Below are 21,592 nucleotides of genomic sequence, written 5' to 3'. Positions count from 1 at the left end.
AGTGAAGTTAGTTCACTTTTAGGATACTCATGTCTTTATATTATTCTAGAACACTGCACAGAAACTGAAGTATATTTAGTTTTAGTTACAAACTGCTAACTTACTGAGAAATGTTGCAGCACTTCATCTTTCTCTTCTTCCACAAAGCCTCCAATTGTTATTGCTTTGGGGCGGTGGTCCACTACCATGTGATTCAAAATACCCCTTCCTCTCCCTCCACGACCTCTTCCTCTTCCTCTAGTTTGAGCTGACATCGCTTTTCCCCGACCAACAGGTAGGATTCCTAAACGAGCCGCCTGGGCAAAAGGAATATACGTCAATTGTTTGTGGATACTGTGGATACCTAACACCAGAATCAAGATGGCACTCTACTCTACAAACTTACCTCCACCTGTAATTGACTAAGTTTTTTTCTCAGTTCAGTTGTATCTTCCCCAGAAGACAATCTTTTATGTAAGTCCAATTCCGCATCTAAGAGTTCTTTTTGTGCCTTTGAAAGGAGAGAAGTGGTAGCAAAGAATTCATTTATTTTCTTCTACATTTTTATACATTATCAGGTTTCAATTTCCCAATATTCTAGGGAAAACATCATGATAAGTTGTATCTTGTGGGATTTGGGAGGGGGGAATTCCAAAATGTGCAAAATAGCAAAAACTAAATAAATCTATGTTAAGAGATATAACCAAAAGAATGGCTGTAATACTAATACAGTTCTGATTCAGACCACATAAAATGTCTTGGGTAATCAGTGGTCTTAGATAAAAATCTGAAGATTTCAGTTTTGACTGAACAATGAAAAGAAATATGAAAGATGTATAACAAAATTAAAATATTGAAAGAAGTAGCACACTTTTATAAATGCCTAAATTCATGTAATAGTTTGTAAGCAAAAGCTACTTCTTAGCCCACAGGCATTGATCAACTGCATATTTTAAAATAGAAACATGTTAAAACAATTGTATAACTTACTTCAGTTTTAGACTTTAGCTTTGATGTTGTAGAAACAACAGAGGAAGTTTTAAATTCATCTTTCAACTGAGAAATTTTTCCTGTTAGCTCTTTCAGAGTCTTCATAATCTCTGCTCTTTCTTCTGGTTTCATGGTTTTATTCTTTTCCAATTTTGATATTAGCATCTATGAAAGTCAAAATAAAAATACCATGCTATTCTGAAAAGATTTTACACACATTAAATATGTTTACAAGTTATGTACAAACTTTAAACTTAGAAGTTAATGTTAAACAATTCAGTCATACCTTTTGACATTCTATTTGTTTCTCCAACATTTCCTGCTGTTTCTTTCTCATGTCTTGTTGCAATTTCATTGCCTCCTACCAAGAAAAAAACATTAAAGTAAAAATGGTTGACCTTACTTATATACAATAAAGAAATATAAATCATATCTTTAGATCAGGGTCGCCAACCTTTTGGACCTCAGGGACCACCAAACTCATAATTTTAAATCCCAGGGACTATTAGCCGGTTCTGTGGGTGTGGCCTAATTTATGGGCATGGCTTGGTGGTCATGTGACTGGGTGGTCATGGCTTGCATGTAAATATTGTAAATATTTATATAAATATTGAATTTTTTATAAAAAAGAGCAACTTTTACCCAAAACCAGGCAAGCAGGCAGGCAGGTTGTGTTGCTCACAGAATCACAGATTCATTCAGAGATCTATCTGCCATTGGCTAGCTCAGTCTGTCACATAACATTTGTTTACAAGCAAACTCATAACATTTGCTAGCAAGCAAACTCACAAAATTAACTCACAACATACCATGTATGTAAATATTGAATTTTTTTTATAAAAAAGAGCAACTTTTACCCAAAATCAGGCAAAGCAGATTGAGTTGCTCACAGAATCATTGTGATCTATCTGCCATCGACTAGCCCAATCTCTCAAATTTGCTTGCCGCGAGTCTGCACTGAATAATAGAACCTTCAGTCCTAAGGGAGGTTCCGCTGTGCTTAAAAGCAGAGCCGAAGATCTAAAGACTAGCTAGAAAGCAAGAAATCCAACCATTTCCTGCTTCCTAGCTAATCTAAATCTCCCAGTACAGCAGAACAGATGATGGTCGGAAAAAGGAAAAATAGCAATTTAGCAGGCAAGTTTGCCAGGTAAGGAGTGAGTAGGCAAGGAGGGTTGTCGTGGGCCATGTGGGCAGCACAGCCTTGTGTTCCTGCGCGGTCTGTATTAATTGCTTTGGGGGGGGTGCTCTGGGGTGAGATTTCTCTGCGGCCCATCAAAATTTTCTCGCGGCCCTCCGGTTGGCGACCGCTGCTTTAGATGATCCAAAACATTGTCATTTGGATTATGCTATTTTCTTCTGCAGCATTGTAATTCCTTGTAAAACAGTAATTATTTTTCACCACTGATACAGTCTGTAGGTTTGGTTTCAAATAATTCAAATCCAGATTGGGATTCATGTCTTGTGGAAAGCTGCTACTACTGACCTTCATCCTACATGTCAACAAAGAATATCTATAAATAGCTTCAGGTTTATATTCAAACTACCCTGTAATGTGCCTCAATGTGGCAAACAGTGCTCTAGTCGTCTCTCACTTTCCTACAACTGTAATCCTTCAAGGTTGAATTAATGTATTTTTTTTAATTACTCTGACTGAGTTTGAAACCCAAGCTTCTTCTTTCTTATGAGATGATGATCTTCTATGGACTTTAAATGCCAAGGAACAGTGGCAGACTTTACAGTGTTTGGATAAGATTATAAAATCAGATATTATATTCAGTCATAATTCTCCCAACCAAAGAGTAAACCTGAAAGAACTATCTGAATATTTCAAGAAACAATTCTTCATGTGGTTGATGCACATCCTATTCCATTCAAAGGTTACAGCTATTAAATACCCTGTAATTATATGTTGTTACCTGTTTCTTTTTAAGAACTTCTTGGACATCATGAGATTTATTTCCTGTACCAGACTTATTTCCTGTCTTCATATTCGAAGAGCTGTAAACCATCTTTGTATGTGATGTTGAAGAAGGAAACAACTGAAAGCAGCAATTATAACAACACATTAATGGTGCCATTAAACTTTGTGCTACTATTTATTTATGGTAATTATTTTAAAAGATCCTCAAAAGGTATTTTTCTGATTATGCAAGGTTGAAATTTAGATTGTCTATTGGTGTCACTACAATACCAATGACAATTGCAACTTACTTTGCATATCCATCCAAATTTGATCAGAAGTAGGTTTAAATAAAAAAAAAGCTAAAGTCATCATATTAAGAAACAGAAGATAAACTGGTGGCTATAGTAAAACTATTTATTCTAATTTAGGTAAGCTATTCCTCCATTTAGAAATGATATGAAGTACCAGAACACCTTAAAATTTAATAATTGTGAACGAATATACTATACAAATCTTTTTCAACCTAGCATTTTCCTGCAGGTGTAGAGTCCATTTTTCAGATTAACCAATGCCATTTCACGCAATCAAATCCAGCCAGTGGGTGCAAGCCGATGACTTTCATATCTCACATTGCATTCTGCCGTCTTTGCTTTGGTTTTCTATGCAGATATTTGCCATCAATGTTAAAGTTGTGAGCAGTGCAGGTGACAATATTGGGTGTTCTTTGTAGTATGTGGCACAAACACTGCAGGCAGTTTCCCCACATTTTGTATTATTGGTGCAATGTTCATCTGCTGCGGACTTATCATTGCTGATGTGGTCAAAAAGGGAAATGCCGAATGACCAATGGAGCATGCACACCTCCATGTCATGTAAAGGGCATTCGGCACTATTCAAGCATCAATTTTTTGGACCATCAATTTATGTTCTTTCAGTTTTAGATGAATTGGCCTATGCCTATTGAAGAGTCCTGCAGTGATCTTCCTTCTCCGCAGCCATGTTGCATTCATCTTCGCACATGTACTACCTCATTAATGCCACCATCACTTTTCAAATAGGATCCTAAGTAACTTAAGGAGTTTGTCTCACTAGATCTTTGCTGCTGACCTGGATAATGGAGGTGCTCTGATTGGTCTCTAGATATTTGGTCATCCTCATAGTGAGATGCAAACTGAATTGGTTAAGATGATCATTTTCAGTGTCTAGATACAGTGCTGCAGTTCTTCCCTGGTGGTAGATATGAGCAGGATATTGATATATAGCAAGGCCCAGGGCCATTGTGCTGCAGGTTTTGCATGAATGTCCCAAAGGTGCTTTTTCAAGAGGCAACTGGACTTTCTTGTTTTTCTTTGAAGACGTTTTGCTTCTTAGCCAGGAATAGAATCATAGATGAGAAGTGAAACATCTTCAAAGAAAAAACAAGAAAGTCCAGTTGCCTCTTGAAAAAGCACTTTTGGGAAAACTATGACCTGGATGACTCTCCACAGACCTTTTGCATGAATATATCCATGACGAGGATGAACATCAATGGCAATAATGCTAAGCATTGGTGCACATCAATGGTCACAGGAAAGCTGTCAGAAAGGCCGGCCATGCATAATACCTGGCTGCTGGTATTAACATAAAGCAGATGCAGAACATGGTCAAAAGCTTTTCCAGGGCAAAAAAAGCCAGGTTTCTTCTTTTCTCTATGTTGAAGAATTCAAGCTGTAAAAATAATGTTGGTGGTACTCAAACCTTTGATAAAACTACACTGGTTGATATGGAATTCAGTGATGTCATGGAGGGGGCTGGTTGAGGATCTGTTCAAAAATTTTCATTGTATGCAACAGGAAGTGGATTGGTTGGTGGATGGAACAGTCTGCTAGCTCATCTTTGTTCTTGAAGAGGGGAACTATGTGGCCCAGCCACCATGACAGACTGCCTGGGCCAGGGGCTTTTAAATTCTTCATGTGGCTGATAGCCTTGGCAGCCTCTTAAGCTATATCTTGCAGGGCTAGCATTAAATGAGCCATCAGAAATTGGTGGGTATGGAAATTTGATACTAGAGATTTCATCAAAGTACTGCTGCCAGTGTTCCCAGATTTTGAATTCATCTTAATGTTGTTACCCAATTTTGTCTTCAAACCATAAGTAGTGCTCAATGTTCATATTGCATGTCCTGGCATGTATTTTTGCTAGTCGATAGATTGCTTCACTTTGTGTCCAATAGTTCGTATTAGTCTCAAAAGGGATTGGCTATGACTTCTATGAGTTTTCTTTGCTGTTCTCCTTGCAGTGACTGACTTTTGCCAGTTTTTATTGGCCTTCTGCACATACCAGTTCTGTAAGCCACCTTCTTTTCAACGCTTGTTGGTTCAATGACAACTTAATCTCATAGTGCCAAGAGGTATTCTTGCAAAAATGATAATGGGCTTGAGGAGAGCAGTCCATATGGCATCAGTTCAGGATGTGGGGATTGGAGGAAATGTGATGTGATTAATAATGGCCACCTTGTAGTCTTCTAACACATGATTTTCTCTGGACTTGTCCTGCTGCTGTCATGCTTTGAATGCTTGCTGATCTTCTTACTGACAACAAGCATCGTATGTTGCGGCAATCTGATGAAATATTTTTTATGTCCATGATAGTGGGGAAGTGATATCGTTGCACAAGGAAAAAATCTGGTTGCATTATTATTGCACTGTATAATTATACAATTTTACACTGTTCATATATATTTATTATTCACAAAGCTTATATGCATTGTAAGTAATTATAGATATTAACATGTCAATTCTTTTAGTACAGGTGTCCACTAAATGGAAAAATGCTTGGGCAAAAACAGTCCAATGGAACACGTTAAAAAAAATGCTTTGAGTATTCCGTTTCAGCAAATTAAGAATTCAAAAAGATTCAGATATTTCTATTATACAGAGCAACAGGAATTTGAAACAAATACAGGTTCTCTATTTGTGTCCGAGATTAACAAAAGTAGGAAGAGGGATCATCCATCATCTTTTTTTCAATACAACAGCCACACTGCTTAAGAGGAATCAACAACCAATTGCATTTACTTCACCAGAGCTCAATGATGACATCAAATAATAAAAATAAAAAACTATCTTAGACACTATCTTTTATTACAAGCTTGAGAGGCTTCTTCCTCTAGCCAACTGTTCTCAAAAGATCACCCAAGCACAACATGGCAATGTACTGTATTTTGCAAACCACCTCCAAAAGATTTAATACCCTTTTGGTTTTAGTCAATGTTTAAACTGCCAAAGCTCAATCTACAAAATCAGTATACAAGTCAATTTTAACTAAAAACAAAACAGTAAACAACCCCCCCCCCCCCCAAACCATAGGATTTAGCACGTTTAGAACAGTAAAAATAATACTGTTAAAACAGTGCTTTGTTTCAAGCTTGGAACAAAACTCTTGAATTTAAGATGCAACATAGAGTAATCAAAAACGTCTGAAAACAGAAAATGTGATAACCAACACAACACAAAAACTATGGAAAAGCAAACAAATCAATAAAAAAAAACTTTCACATAGTTTCGAGAATATATAAATATATTCATAATTTTAAAAGCACAAAATCTTAAAACATCTATATTTGTACAGGTAGAAGGAAATAAATAGGAAATAAATATTAAAAATAAAAATAAGATCTTCATTTAAAACATTCCTTAAATCTCTCTTCGTTATGTCAGTTTTTCAACCAATATAATTGCGCAGTCTTTTTTAAAATATCATTGCTTGTAATTAATGTATTGCATGATTACGTTTGTAGTATTTTGTCCTGAGACCAGAATGTCTTCAATCCACTTCTCTTACCTGAACATCCTCTGTAGTAGCATTGGACTGGTTAAGTAATACATGTGGAGAATCTGGCTGATTTCCACTGGTTGTTCCAAGTCGATGTTTAACTGGAACCTTGTTAAAGACATAGGCACCTGGAGTTAATGGTTTAGCCACCTGCACATTAAACAGAAAAAGGTTACTATGCATTTGTTTTTTGCACCATCATAGATCCCAAAGACCAGAATTTGGAAAGATCAAAGAACTGAAGTTACAGTAGAACACTACACCTTTGGCATACTGCTGTGCACTGTTACAGATGGAGGCTGTGCCAGAACCTGCGGCTGCATATGCAGTTGATGAAGAGGTGGTGTTGGCGGCAGCTGCTGCTGCTGCTGCTGCAGCAGCTGTGGTGGCTGCGGCTGTGACGGTTGCTGCTGTTGCAAGAGCTGCTGCTCGTTGCTTTCCCGGTGCCACAATACTCGTATAAACCTATTGTTCAACACTGCCTCTGTGCTAGAAATAGCTTTTCTGGCTTCATCATTCGTTAAATACTGAATTAGAGCAGCTTCGGGATCATTCTTAAAGGCAACCTAAGGAACAAAAATTCATTTTTTTATCTGCAAAGTCTAATTACATAACAACAAAATGTCTAAGCCATAATTGCTAGTTGTAATTTATTTCAGAGCTATCATTTCTGGTAAGATACTTTTACAAAATTCTTTGCAACAATATTTAAGCATTTGTTATCCGCATTTTCATCAACACTGAAGTACAGGAATTCTAAATTGATGCCATTTGTATATAATGCCAGAAGGTGGCACAGAATGTGCTTATAATTGTAAAGGTATAAATTAAAGTTTAAATAAGATTTGAATGGACAAAAACTAAAAGATACAAAGGTGTCATACTCCAATCAGTAACTATAAGGGAAAATTTGTTTAAAGAGAAAAGAAAATATGAAATTGAAACAGGACAGACAAAAATATAAATATGATTTGAAAGATAATGAAACTTAGAAAAAGATATATAATTGAATTTAGAAAGGATTGAGATGATTAAAAACAAGGTTGAGAAAACTTAGGGAAGGGAAAAATCACCAAGAAAATGCTAAAATAGTAATAAGATATGGAATAGAATACAAAGATGAATATGAAATTGAGTTTGTGTCTGTATGGAGAAGTGATAACCTGGGATCATGCTATTCTCAAGAAAAGATATTTTATTTGTATTATGTTTTGTGAAAACCCAAATAAATTTTTTTACAAAAAAAAAAAAATGTGCTAAAAACAAGCACTCAAGCAACATTGAGTGAAGAACTGATAACAAAGCATCACTTCTTTAAGTGTTTTTTCCCTAAACATTGAAAAAGTAATTTTTCTTGTCTAAGCTGGAAATAAATTTAATTGTGCCACCATCGAACATGTTACAAAAAAAAATGTACTCAACCATTCTTAACATAAGATTGCCCATTTCACTATATAATACAGAATGAGAAGTGTCACTATGGCATCACTGATCAAAGTCTGTCCCCTGATGTTTGAGAAATGGATGAATACCATTTCCCAAGGCACTTTGTTTCCTTAGCCAATAGTCTGTATTGCTGCAAAATTTCTCCAGATACTTTCCCCAGACTAATCTCCATGCAATTTTAAACCCATCAGCTCTTGTTGTATAGAAATGTACATAAGGAAGTTTCATTTTACCTGAATATTGACAATTGTTCCAAATTTGCTGAAATGTTCATTCAACTGAGTAATATTGTTCAGTTCTGGTGGTATTTTTCGAACTTCCAATTTAGTATTCGTATACTGGCTCTTCTTCAGGAATCCTGGCTTATTTTGGTTATTAGTTTGTCTGAGGAAAAAGAAAGAAAATAAGGCTTCATATGTTCTTTTAAAAAATTAATTTATGCAAAACAGCAATATTTTATTTTTAAATCCTATTAATATAAGAATTAAAATGCCAAAAGCATTCGCAGAGCAATTCTAATATGGTGGTGACAAAACTGCAAGCAGAGGATTTGCCATATTCAGTTTACATTTAGCAGAGTATGGCTGAACTATCCACAGGCTTTCTACCTCTTCTTGGCACTCTCACTGAAAAACCCCATTATTTTAAATGTTTTTATTTATTTAAATGATTTACAGAGCTTCCCAAGCAGTTTGTTATGCTATGTTTAAAATTTAAAATAAGAGCCAATATAGTGTAATGCTGAAGGTGCTGGTTTGGAAACCAAGAGACTGTGAATTCTAGTCCTGCCTTAGGCATGAAAGCTGGCTGGCTGCCTCAAAGAGCCCTCACAGGATAGTGGTGGTGATTATTAAAGGGAAAATAGAAGAAAGAAGGAATATTACACATTTAACCACCTTTTGTTATTTATAAAAACATTAAAAAGTGGGATAAAAATGAAATAGACAGTAATATATAACCTAATATACCCTATGCCAAAAGTGCTTTTTCAGAAGGCAACTGGGCTTTCTTGGGAATGGGAGTATGAATGGTTTCCAGAAAAACTGACTACAGGAACCATTTGCACTTCAGTTTGAGATGTAGACAACACAGACTCATCCCTAACAGTCTGCCCCAGTCTTTACAGAAAACATCCTGCAGCCAAGAAGGCTCCATATCCATTCACACTACTCAGGTGACCCTGAGGACACAGACAAACCTTCAAGTGGCCTCAAAGACTCTAAAAGAATGCAATTGATTAGCTGTCTGCAGGAATATAAATCCTTCCATTCCCCACCATCCAGTCAGAGATGAAGAAGCTTCTTGGATGAGAAGCGAAACGCCTTCAAAGAAAAACCAGAAAGTCTAGTTGCCTCAAAAGGCACCTTTTGGACAACCATGACCTGGATGACTGAGAATCTCCATAGACACAATATATACTCGTTTAAGCATTAATTTAATTAAGCTAAAATGTTCATAACAATTTCTGATTTTCAGGTCCACAGTTCTAATTTTGATTCAATTATGTAATTAATTAGCAACAGAGGTCCTTACTTTCCAATCCACGGTTTCTTTGGAGATGGCCCTTCTATAGTGTTCAAAATTCTCTTTCTATTGTCTGGCTCAAGCACCACTCTGGATACATTACTGCTGTTACTTGCAATTCCAATTGGAGGTTCGGTTTGTATGATAATATTAGCAGCTAGAAGAAGAGATAAATATACTTGAAGCACATCATTGCTGTCATACATTTCTTCTGTAGGAATCATATATAATGCTACTGTAGTATTGAAACTTCTATATCATGGGTGTCAAACTCGTGACATTTCATGACTTTTTTCTCTTCACAGAGCTAGGTGGGCGTGGCATCTGGCCCACAGGCTGCTGGTTTGACACCCCTGTTCTATATTGTTCAGATCCTCCACAACAGAAAATAAAACATGCAAAATTGGAAATCTTTTTGCTGGAGATGCCATTCTTCCTCTCTGAAATATAATTTGAGTGAAAATCCAACAATGGAAAATTGGTAACAATCCCAATTATAAGAGAGACTGCATATAGGTAGCAATAGTAAAATTTGCACAGAACGCCTCTGAAAATAAATATTGCTTGTTCATTTAATTTACTAAAACAAAGCTTCACAAATTGGTCAATTCTTTTCTTTTTGAGTTTATTTTACTGATCTTACTAGCAATCTGTTTCCTGATCAGGTTATTCAATTGGCAAAATGTCTACATAAACATTTATGACCACAAGAAATGTAGTTTGTATGTCTTTTTCTATGACATCTTTTTTTTCCTTTCCTTTTATTGTTTTCTACTTTTAGAGATGTGAGCTGCTCAGAGTCTGTGAGTCAGGTGGCCACTAAATATCAGTCAGTGAGTGAGTCAATCCCTATTCTTCCTTCATTTGTGTTTGGGTGCTTTTCAATAATTCATTTCACATCCTTATTTTTGTTAGAAATACTCCACCAAATTTTAGAGAGTGGATTTCAGCCAACAAATGCATTCTAGTTTACATGTTTAGGAGCCACAAATTGAATAAACCCATACAAATATATGAATTGAACATACAGTATTTATCGGCGTATAACACGCACTTTTTCCCCCTGAAAATAGGGGCAAATGATGTATGCGTGTTATACGCCGATATAATGTTAAGAAGCCTTCGGTGAATGCTGCTGGGATCGGGATCAAGGACACAAATGAAAGAAGGGGAGGGAGGAAGCAACCGAAGCCTGTCCTTCTCTCTGGGTCAGCTCTCTCAGTCGCTCTCTCGCTCCTCCACCAGCACAGGAAGAAACTGCTTCAAAGAAGCGGGGGCTTTTCCTGTCGCCGCAGCTTCCCTGAAGCGCCTGTTTCTCCCCACCCCCACCCCGTCCGCCCGCCCGCCCGCCCGCCCGCAGTGCTCCGTTCTGCCTGCCTGCCTGCCTTCGTTAATGGTTGAATCGGAACAGCTTCGGCTGAGTAAAAGAGGCGAATAGTTATTATTCTCAGCCGAAGCTGCTCCCAAACAACCAGAAACTAAGGCAGGCAGGCAGAATGGGACACTGTGGATTGAAGCGCGCGCGGGGGGGTGAAACGGGCGCCGGAATAGCTGCGGCGACAGGAAAAGCCCCCGCTTCTTTGAAGCAGTTTCTTCCTTGGATGGTGGAGCAGCGAGAGAGCGAAGCCTCCTTCTCTTCTCTCCCCCGGTCCTTGCAAAAATTTTCTGCTTGAAACCGGTCCCTGGTACAAAAAGGTTGGGGACCACTGATTTACCTTATAAGTGGTAATAATATTAATAAAAAAAAAGTTCTGAGCTACCCTTATTTTGCTTCAAAGTTTTTATTTAGAAATTTAATTTTTTTCCTGAAATTTCCCTCTTAAAATGAAGATGCGTGTTATACGCCTGTGCGTGTTATACGCCGATAAATACGGTATATGTAATATTCTTGTAGAATGTACAAACACCATTAAAAGCAAGATTAAAGAGAAAAAAATCCACTCTGTACTGCATACCACTTATTCATTCCATTCACTGGTACCAAATTATTTCTGAAATTACTACAAGTTTATAATGGTTTCTTAGAATGTTTGGCATAACACAGGAAACAAGAACCACACATTTCAATAAAATGTTTCAGTGCAAGGGATAAAGTAAAAAAAAAACTTGGGAACTGTGATAGGAACCCTTAGTGCTCATTTATTGAGTTCATTAACACAGGCTGAATATTTTAATCCCTCCTTCCCAGACATTTCAGTCTAGATTGAGCTACCATTTATAAGCTGAATTACTAATCAAATCATCTCCTATGTGTTAGCTGTTTGTCAGTAATTCTTCTCCTGTTTCTTTCTCAGCCTCTCCTACAATCTGGCTACAAGCCCTTAATGTTTTCATATAAAAGATCACACCTCTTGGATTTGTGTCCATTTCACCAGATGTTAGGCCAATAAGATTTGGACGCTGCATTGGAGTCCTTGAAAAGAACTGTCTATACTGAGATCTACCAGTACTAGTAATACTAGGGGCTTCTGGATTATAGCCATCTGGTTCATATGTATCTATTAGAAGAGAGAGAGAGAGAGAGAGAGAGAGAGAAATAAGAGATTTCCTTTTTATTTAAAAACAAAGAATTTTAATTTATAAAATATCCCGCCTTCCATATAATGTCATTCTGAAATAAATTAATGATCAATTATAAGGTGAAACTTTTTTTCTATTAAAACATGAAAGCAAATCAACCAAAACAAATACATTCATCAGTTAAAAACTATTTCAGCAAAATGTTTAAAGCTCAAAAGCCAGGCAAGATACATTTTTGAGTTGTAATGCAACTTATTCCATTAATTTTTTGCATCAACATCCCAGATTGAGATCTATGTAAGATGCCTATAGGAGGGCATCCATCTAGAATAGGGGTCCCCAGCCCCCGGTCCGTGGACCAGCAACCAGTCCTTGCAAACAAATGAAGCCCCATCCATGGGATGCAGGCAGCACACAAAACCAAGCCCTCTTCAGTCCGCAGAAAAACCTCTCTTCATGGAACCAGTCCCTGGTGCTTAAACAGCTGGAAAACATGGGAGATACTACAAGCACACAAGACAAGAAAAGAAAATTAAGTTGCTTCCCCCCCCCCTTTCCTGCACCTTCTAATTTTCCTTGTTTCCAGAGTCTTGAGAGATGGCATTCTTTGAGTGAAGAAACTGGGATGGATCAATCTTGCAGGACTGAATCAACTAGGCCAGAGGGCTGCAACCTTAAACACTCAAAGAGCCATTTGGACTCGTTTCCCACAGGGAAAAAAAACATCGGGAGCCACAAAACCTGGGTTGGCATGGCCAACTCAAGGTCACTCACTCCACCCAGTCACATGACCTCCTAGCCATGTCTACTCAGCTGGTAGAATCAGTTGTTAAAAAACACTGGGAACACAAAAGCGTTTTGTCTCCCCACTCTCTCTCTATGTATCTCTCACTTCCCCCTCTCTATCTCCCACCTCTCTGTATCTCTCTCCCCCTCTTCCTCTTTCTTCCCATCTCTCTCTCCCTCTCTCTGTCTCTCTCCCCTCCCTCTCCCCATCTCTGTATCTCCCTCTGTGTGTTTCTCTCTCTCTCTCTCTCTCTCTCTCTGTGTGTGTATGTATCTCTCTGTATCTCTCTCTCTCTCTCTGTCTCTTTGGGTCTCTCTCTCTTGGAAAGCTAAGGCTGGCCCAACCCAGCGAGCTCTCTTTGGGGCTCCTTGTTATTCCATTTCTTTCTTCTTGGCAACTATTTGGAATCCGGGCTGGTTGAGGAACAAGCATGAACCGTGGTGGAGGCTTCCCTCCTCCTCCTCTTATGACCGGGAGGCTGCGCTTGAGTGGGGAGACCCTCAAGCAAGCGGCCAGAGTGCAGCAAAGGCGAATGCAGGGCGGGAGGCCGCTTGCTTGAGGATCTCCCTGCTCGTGCGCATTCTCCCAGCTCCGCTACAGCTAGCCAGGGGATCACGAGAGAAGGACGACGAGGAGGGAAGCCTCCGCTGCGGCTCACACTCATTCCTCAGCCAGCCCGGATTTCCAAAAAGGAGGAGGAAAAGGAGTAGCGAAGAACCTCAAGGTGAGCTCCCTGGCTTGGCCCAGCTTTGGCTTTGAGAGAGACGAGACACAGAGACAGAGATACACACACACAGACATAGAGAGAGATAGAGAGAGAAGGGGAGACTAGCTGACGGGTAAGCATCTTTGGCAAGGGTGCTCTGGCTTTCTCCGAGCTTGACCCCCAGGATGGGCGTGCAAGGTTTGATGGGTCCAGTCCCTTTTTCCTGCTGCCCTGAGCTTCTTAAAGCTGCAGTTGGCAGCAGCGGGCCTGTCCCCCATTCCATCATCCCGTCCTCCCGGATCCCATTCCCACCCTGCCAGCCCTTGTGTTAGCGAGGCTGGTGTCAGTCGCGGCTGGGTCGGGCCAGTGTCTCGGGGTAGAGAGCAGGTTGTGTGTCTCCCCAAGCGACTGAGGCACTCCCAGCACCAACAAGGGCCGGAAGAAGCTACAGCAAGAGTGAGGCACTGGAGAATCAGCACTGCCTGCTTCTCCATCCCCTGCCGTCACCCTTACCTTCTCAGGCCAGGCAAGGGAGGGGAGGGCGAGCAGCAGAGACAGCCAGTGATGGGACAGGGAGCTGCAGCAGAGGGCCCAAAGAGCCGCATGCGGCTCTGGAACCGTGGGTTGCTGACACCCGAACTAGGCAGATGAAGAGAGAGGCAGTCCTTCAAGTAACCTGTGCCATGTTAATGTTAAGGATTACAGTTTGTTTCATGAGATGCAAACTATGTTTTGTCATGCAAAACACAATCCTCATTAGAGAAATGGGAGACAATCATTTCTTATTTGCAGCTAATAAACATTATATATTCTTTGAGATACAGAAAATAATATTTTCTTACGTTCTGATACTGAATACAGTAGGCTTTGGGGTAGTGGAGGAGGTAGCCTTGCCCCCATTGGTGCAAGGCTGGGCACTGTAGTTGTTCCTGGCTGGTCACGGCTATTAATTAAACTGGATTGAGATGAAGGAGGCCCTGAAATAAAACAGAAATGGTAGTCAGGCCATTTAAACAATTTTTATACATGATGTCTCTTCATGAATATAGGAAGGTATTTGTAAGAGTATAGGAATTAACTCATTTTCTCCATAAAATAAATCAAATGTTGGACCAAACTAGCTACCTAACACAACTCAAAGAAAATCAGTATAGGGAGTCCTCAACTTAATCACTTAATGAGCCTTCAAAGATATAACACCACTGAAAAAAATGACTTATGACTGTTTTTCACACTTATGAGTGTGGCAGCATTCCCAGGGTCACATGATCAAAATTCAGATGCTTGGCAAGCGGCTCACATTTATGATGGTTGGAGTGTCCCGAAGTCACATGATCAGCGTTTGCAAACTTCTGACAAGCAAAGTCAATGGGGAATCCAGATTCACTTAACAATTGTGTTCCTAACTAATGCAATGATTCTCTTAACAACAGTGGCAAGAAAAGTTGTAAAATGGGGCAAACTCACTGAACAAATGTTTCACTTAGCAATATAAATTTTGGGCTCAATTGTGATCGTAACTCGAGAATGACCTGTATACACGTGCTCATTGTGACTTACAGTATCTGCAGTGAATGGGAAACCTAATAATATACAACTTTTGAAACAGCGAATAATCCATCACCCAGATAGGTCAGACCATGGTTCTAGAAACCAAACCATTTCCAAAGGTTCAGTATTCTTTCCCTTTGCACTTTGCAGCCATTATCTACAGACTCCTCACCTGAGTCTCAGTTTTTTAAGCTTAATTCTCAAATCTTCAGACTATGCTTTAAATTTTCAGGTTGCTTTAGCAGTATTAGTTGGCCTCATATTGATTACTAGGAACAGATAATGATGTCTTAGAAATTATTTTGTAGCAGCCCTGACTCAAAATGTAGCCAGGATTTTGATAAATATAAAATATCGACCAAGCTCCAAGTTCTTCTCTTAGACTTCAACATCATACTTTTATCTGTGTGTCATCTGTAGTTCTACTTCTATATAAATTAAGAGATAACATTTATTTGTTTGGCTGCAACATTACATAGTTATGAAAGTAACATTGCAGGCTTATAATATTTTATATATACATATGTACGTATATATGTATATATGTATGTATATGTATAAATATATAGATAGATATAGATATAAAAGATAGATTGTCTGTCTGTCTGTCATTTGGAGTTTTTAATGTGCGGGTAGTCCTCAATTTATCATTTCTTTGTGACCGTTTGAAGTTACAAGGGAACCAAAAATATTTTTTTTTTGCAACCAATATTCCTAACCAGCATTTTCATGATCACATGATCAATTCAGGTGCTTGGTAACTGACCTACAGTTACAGTGTTTCAGCGTCTTAACTGCATGATTCACTTTTACAACTGTGGCAAAAAAAAAAAGGTCATAAAATTGGCCACAACTCACTTAAACACCACTTTGCTTAACCATGGAAATTCTGGTCTCAATTGTGGGTTGTAAGTTGAGGACTGCCTCTACTTATGCTCCATTGTTTCCATTCGGTATCATTACTATTACATATAATTGACTATTTTACAAAAAACAAAAACTTACTTGGTATGGGGATTCTAACGAGTGGTGGCGGTCGAGGATGTAAATGTGGGCCTGGCATTCTCATGTTATGGGTTGGACGTTGGGTTGGGGGCATTAGCATTCCAGGTGGAGGAAGTCCCGGAGGCGGTGGTGGGAAAGGAATCATGCTTGGCAGAGATACTTCATCTACAACTAGTGGGTCATTTCCATGATCAAACTGACAAAGATCACCAAGTACGCAAAATCCTCGTTCTATTAAGAAAGGAGAGGGGGGGGGGGAAAGCCACATAGAGTCATTATCTATTACAATGCTTACATTCATTTTACTGTGTAGTACTCATTCATTATACAAAAAAAATGAACTTTTGTTAAAGACTTTTTATACCAATGAAAGCATTTGTACATATTGCAATGGGCAATGACATTGCACGGTCCATTTCACATGAAAATAAGCATCGGTCTTAAATCCTTGCTAAAACTGCAATCCTTTTGAGTATTTTTCTCTATAAAGGAACTATTTTTCTAGAACAGAGGTAGAGAAACTTGGCTCTTTTATCACTTATGGACTTCAACTCCCAGAATTCCTGAGTGAGCCATAAAAGGTTCCCCATCCCTGGCCTACTGGCTTTTCAGTTGTGGGGAAAATCAATTTTTGACTTGAATGGGTCCTACATTTATATATTAAACAGTCCCATTCAAGTCAAAAATTGATTTCCCCCACAACTGAAAAACCAATAGGCCAGGGATGGGGAATCTTTTATGGCTCACTCAGGAATTCTGGGAGTTGAAGTCCATAAGTGACAAAAGAGCCAAGTTTCCCTACCCGTTCTAGAATAAATAAAGAAGCTAATGGGGAGAGAACATCAAGCGATAATCTTCTGAAAAAAGGATTTTTAGCCTACTCTATGTCTTTCTCCATAATATTCAGCTTAAGACATTAACACGTTATTTGACATGAATATCAAAAGATAGAGCATATTTATGGGTTCAGACTACTGTGCAGAGAGAATTGGCAACATGGGACCCTTTTTATTTCTCCCTATTTGTGTTCTCCAAACCAACATGAGAAAAATGAGAGACATTATCCCATCTTATACTCTCCTTTAGAGTGACTGTCTAGTTTAGGCCTACAGGGAGACATGTAACAGCAAAAAAAAAAAAAAAGCATGTATTTAAGCCTGTTTACAATTCTCAAACTTGGAATAGGCATTTCTTACTCAATTAAGTACAAAAACTATCATCGAAGTAGAATGAAATTAATTAAAGAGATGTATATATGATCTATATCAGCGGTTCCTAACTTTTGTGGCTTGGCGGTCTGGCAGGAGTGGGGAGGTGGAGAGAGAAACCAGGCCATGTGAGCGGTGGGCCACCTACACACATGCTGGCCTGCTGCTTGCACAAATTGAGCTGCACACACATGCACACTGGCTCATGGAGCCCGGTTCCGAATAGCCCATGACCTGGGAATTGGGGACCACTGTTCTATACGATGTTAGTCTCATTTATATCAAGTTTTGAAAATGCCATGAAAAATTGAAAGTAGAACAAGCAGAAGCCTCAGTTACCATCATAATCTCGACACCGCCTTTTTGGTGGAACATTCCTGCCAAATGAATTAGGTGCAGAATGATTGCCATAGTAATTTGACCAGCTTTCTGTTGTGTTTTCAGGATGGTGAGCTGGTGCAATCACAGTGACAGCAGTAGGAATACACTGGGCTCCGGTGGAATACTGTCCAGCTGAGTTTATGGACGACAAAGACACAGGGTTGTATGAACTGTCCATGTCACTTCTTTCACACTTGAATTTGGCTCGTTCTCTGTGATCTGTTTGAAAATTCGAAATAAGTTTAGGTAAATTTACACTCTCTTCCAGTTCTTTTGAGGCGTCATGATTCTGCATAAAAATTAACATTACAGTATAATAATCTATTATTGTTCAAGTAAAATCTTCAGATACTGCTAAAACACACTTTTGACAGTAGGAAAAGGATATAGTTAGGTTCACTGCATAGAGTTCACTGACATTTCTTTCAGAAAAGAAAACTGTGACCTTACAACAATTATTTCAACTAAGGTATTTTTTTTTCTAAAATAATATTTTGATCATATAACATAAATGTAATTTATAGGAGTAGAGATTATTTAGAAATAAGTAACATGCATCCACCTCTTTCAGCAGAGGCATAATTCAGTACAGCAACATCTAGCAGTAGGCAAAGAATAACAGAAGGTGCCAATCTATTAGAATATACCTTAGTACAAATTTAATAATTCCCTGCATTAAGGCACTTTGTAGAGCAGTACATTATTCTGCTGTTGGAAAATGCCCAGCCAGGCTGGGAGGAGGACTCAAGCTGGGAATTAGCCTTGAATCACTGCACAGTTGCAAGAGGTCGAGGACTGACCCCTCCCCCAGGCTCCATGGAACCTTATCTGTTTCCAAGGGAAGGAAAGCAGTCTGGGGGGATTCCTGTAATACAGATAGAATTGCAATAAAGTAGTCACACCTTGAACTCTTACTGTGTTGATCTATTGTCTGGGGCTGACACCAGCAATTTTTAAAATTAATTCTAATTATTTATCAGAATTAGATATATGAACACACACATATCCATTTAAAGCATGTTTTGAAATCTGTTTTCATGACGTCCTACTTGGGTGTAATAGCAACTCACCAATATTTCTGCCAGCATCCCTGTCTTTGTTTGCATCTTGGTCTTTGCTTTTACCTCTACTGCGACTCCGACTTCGGCTTAACCCTCTGCTTTTACTACGACTCTTACTTCTTCCCCTTCGCCAGTCGTATTTGTCTCTGTATAAGTCATTCCTATCATAGTATCTATCGTAGTCTCTCCATTTGCCATCATCTCTTTTTCTTTCTCTGGTTCTATTTAAAATTCAAAAGCAAAAAAAAAATGAAGAATAGGATTTTCAAACAACCTAAAACATTCACAGCATTAAAATGTAATAAGATGTAGCAATAAGGTTTTTTTGTTTGTTTTTTTCAAAAAATGTGTGGAACTCTAAGCTTCGAGAAAAATCATGAATAAAAAAGAGATAGCAAATATAATCAATTTTCACTACTAGCTAGAATGACTAGAAGTTCAGTATACCTGGTAGATAGCAATAGCACTTTTAGACTTATATACCACTTTATAGTGCTCTACAGCCCTCTCAAAGTGGTTTAGAGTCAGCATATTGCCCCCAACAATTTGGGTCCTCATTTTACCCACCTCAGAAGGATGGAAGGCTGAGTTAACCTTGAGCCTGGTGGGATTCGATCTGATAAATTGCAGTATTGCACTCTAACCAGTGCGCCACCGAGGCTCTTTTAGATGCACTGTTCTAAACACAAATGCTCTCTGAAAGTTTCTTGTGCTGGTAAGGATTGTAATACTCAATCAGATGTATCAGCACAGATGAAAAAATATTCTTGCTACACATCAACCATTTGAATAAGTGACAAGAGCAAATAAAATACAGCATATGAATCATATTTAACTCAATCAGAGTATAAAGCAAGATCATCTGAGAATAAAGAAGATGAAATATACTTTCAATAATGAATAAACACAAACCTTTGCTCGTTAGAATCTGAACGATTTTTCTGCGGGCTAGTGTATTTCTTCTTTTTGTTCTCTCGGTCTTCTTCAAAAGATTCCTGAAATGTCTAACAACAAATATGAAAATTATTATGAAATAAAACCCAATGATATGGGAGACAAAAGCAATAATAGTAACACAGACTGACAATAAACAGATGCTAGCATTAAAAAAAATAAATAAAGCAATTTATATATGGATTTCATTCATTGAAATCATTATAAATGTACATAAATGTATAGCACTTTTTTGCAGCATTCCTTGTATTAATTCAGAATGGGTTAGAAGGATATATAAAATATCCTGTGTGTGAACCATTCTGTGCACAAAACAGCACGTGGTCTGTTTAGACCCAAACCTGGAACAGGCATGTTTAGTGTGGGTATAGACAAAAAACCCCATGTTCTGGGCACAAAGGTTGTGAGATAGAAGACAATAGCAATAATCAAACCAATGACACGGAGAAGCAAGGTAGGGAAGAAAAGGAAGATATATATTTTTTTGGGGGAGGAGTAGACATACCAATGTACCTGAAATTCAGGTGTGATGACAGCAGCAGTAAAGAGGAGTATGCTAGGACTCTTGGTAAAGGGATGGGCATGGGTTCTTTTTGTACAGTGGTGTTGTGATTGAATTCATGTATGGTGGCAGCAGAAATGAAAGAAAGCTTCAGGACGGGACTGGGGCTAGAATTACTAGAATGAGCAAGCAACCACAGAGGAAGAGAAATGTGCCCTATCCTTGCCTTATTCATCCTGAAAAAGTGTCTGGAATTTGTCTTGCCTGAAATATGGAATAAGCAAGGCTGCAACTACCTGGAACAGGTCCAATGAAATCTTGACTCACAATGCTTTCCCGGCACAAAAAAGCCATTTTTTTCTTTCTTGGGTTACTGTTATAAGTTTGAAAAGTACAAGGGCAAAGAGTGGGAACTAAGGATTCATGACATTAGAGTTCTCTATGAAAACAATAGCAATTCCTAATTTGCTCAATTTCTGATCAGGAATTTCAAAAAATGTTACATGATACCTATTGTTTTTATGGGAATAAGTTGCTGCTAGCTTATGGAACAAGTGCATTAGCCTTGAAAATCTTGAAATATAAATTTAGAAATCAAATAGATGGAGATTTTAAAATTTGTATTTTCATTTTTTACTTAATTCAAATCTGAGCCTTAAGACAGCACTATTTTATTCTGACAAATACATCAGACCTACTGAACAACATTCAATAAAGAATCTACGGTAGCCTGGTTAACAAATATTTTGACCTTTCTAGCTTTTTGGGCTGTGATGGTTTTCTTGCCTACTTTCAACAACTATGGGCTCTTCCAAGCAAATTAAAATGATTTCTTATGAAGGAGAAGAGCCATCAATTTTAATACAGGTAGTCCTTGATTTATGACAATTGCACCTCAAATTTTGGTTGCTAAGTGAATTTTGCCCCATTTTATGATCTTTCTTGCCACAGTTGTTAAGTGAATCTAGCTTCCCCATTGATTTTGCTTGTCAAAAGGTGATCACATGACCTTGGGACACAGCAACAGTCACAAGTATGAACCAGTTGCCAAGCATCTGAATTTTGATCACATGGTCATGGGGATGCTACAAAGGTTGTGTGAAAAATGTCCCTAAGTGCCACTGTAACTTTAAATGATCACTAAATTAACTGATGTAAGTCAAGGATTACCTGTAATGAGACTGTGTTAAAAAATGAAAGTTACGTGGGACTGGGAAGTTCAAGAAAAATCTCTCCTCAATCTGCTATTAAATTGGTCC

At 38.4% G+C, this 21,592-nt stretch overlaps 1 protein-coding gene across 5 annotated transcripts in view; it reads right to left on the bottom strand.

Annotated features, from left to right (window-relative positions):
• The window catches only part of RBM27 (RNA binding motif protein 27), a 42,790-nt gene that overhangs the window by 7,725 nt on the left and 13,473 nt on the right, over nucleotides 1–21,592 (bottom strand). For 3 of the 5 annotated variants that reach the window (XM_026687990.2, XM_087955402.1, XM_087955403.1), the window contains 15 exons: nucleotides 19,790–19,881; nucleotides 18,887–19,098; nucleotides 17,775–18,035; nucleotides 16,228–16,458; nucleotides 14,514–14,648; nucleotides 12,007–12,156; nucleotides 9,668–9,815; nucleotides 8,368–8,518; nucleotides 6,952–7,254; nucleotides 6,698–6,838; nucleotides 2,889–3,011; nucleotides 1,256–1,330; nucleotides 970–1,134; nucleotides 386–490; nucleotides 105–296 (listed from right to left, as the gene is read on the bottom strand). In XM_026687990.2, coding sequence (XP_026543775.2) covers nucleotides 105–296; nucleotides 386–490; nucleotides 970–1,134; nucleotides 1,256–1,330; nucleotides 2,889–3,011; nucleotides 6,698–6,838; nucleotides 6,952–7,254; nucleotides 8,368–8,518; nucleotides 9,668–9,815; nucleotides 12,007–12,156; nucleotides 14,514–14,648; nucleotides 16,228–16,458; nucleotides 17,775–18,035; nucleotides 18,887–19,098; nucleotides 19,790–19,881 — 2,484 coding nt within the window. The remainder of the gene's footprint in view (nucleotides 1–104; nucleotides 297–385; nucleotides 491–969; nucleotides 1,135–1,255; nucleotides 1,331–2,888; nucleotides 3,012–6,697; nucleotides 6,839–6,951; nucleotides 7,255–8,367; nucleotides 8,519–9,667; nucleotides 9,816–12,006; nucleotides 12,157–14,513; nucleotides 14,649–16,227; nucleotides 16,459–17,774; nucleotides 18,036–18,886; nucleotides 19,099–19,789; nucleotides 19,882–21,592) is intronic. The other 2 variants (XM_087955401.1, XM_087955404.1) reach the window with 1 other exon arrangement.

The sequence above is a fragment of the Notechis scutatus genome, chromosome 2 (genome assembly GCF_049901735.1).
Source record: "Notechis scutatus isolate UNSWTSFEM ecotype Mainland chromosome 2, rNotScu1.2, whole genome shotgun sequence".
Lineage (NCBI taxonomy): Eukaryota > Metazoa > Chordata > Lepidosauria > Squamata > Elapidae > Notechis > Notechis scutatus.
The sequence above is the reverse complement of the archived record's forward strand: the minus strand, read 5'-3'. Positions and strand labels throughout refer to the sequence as shown.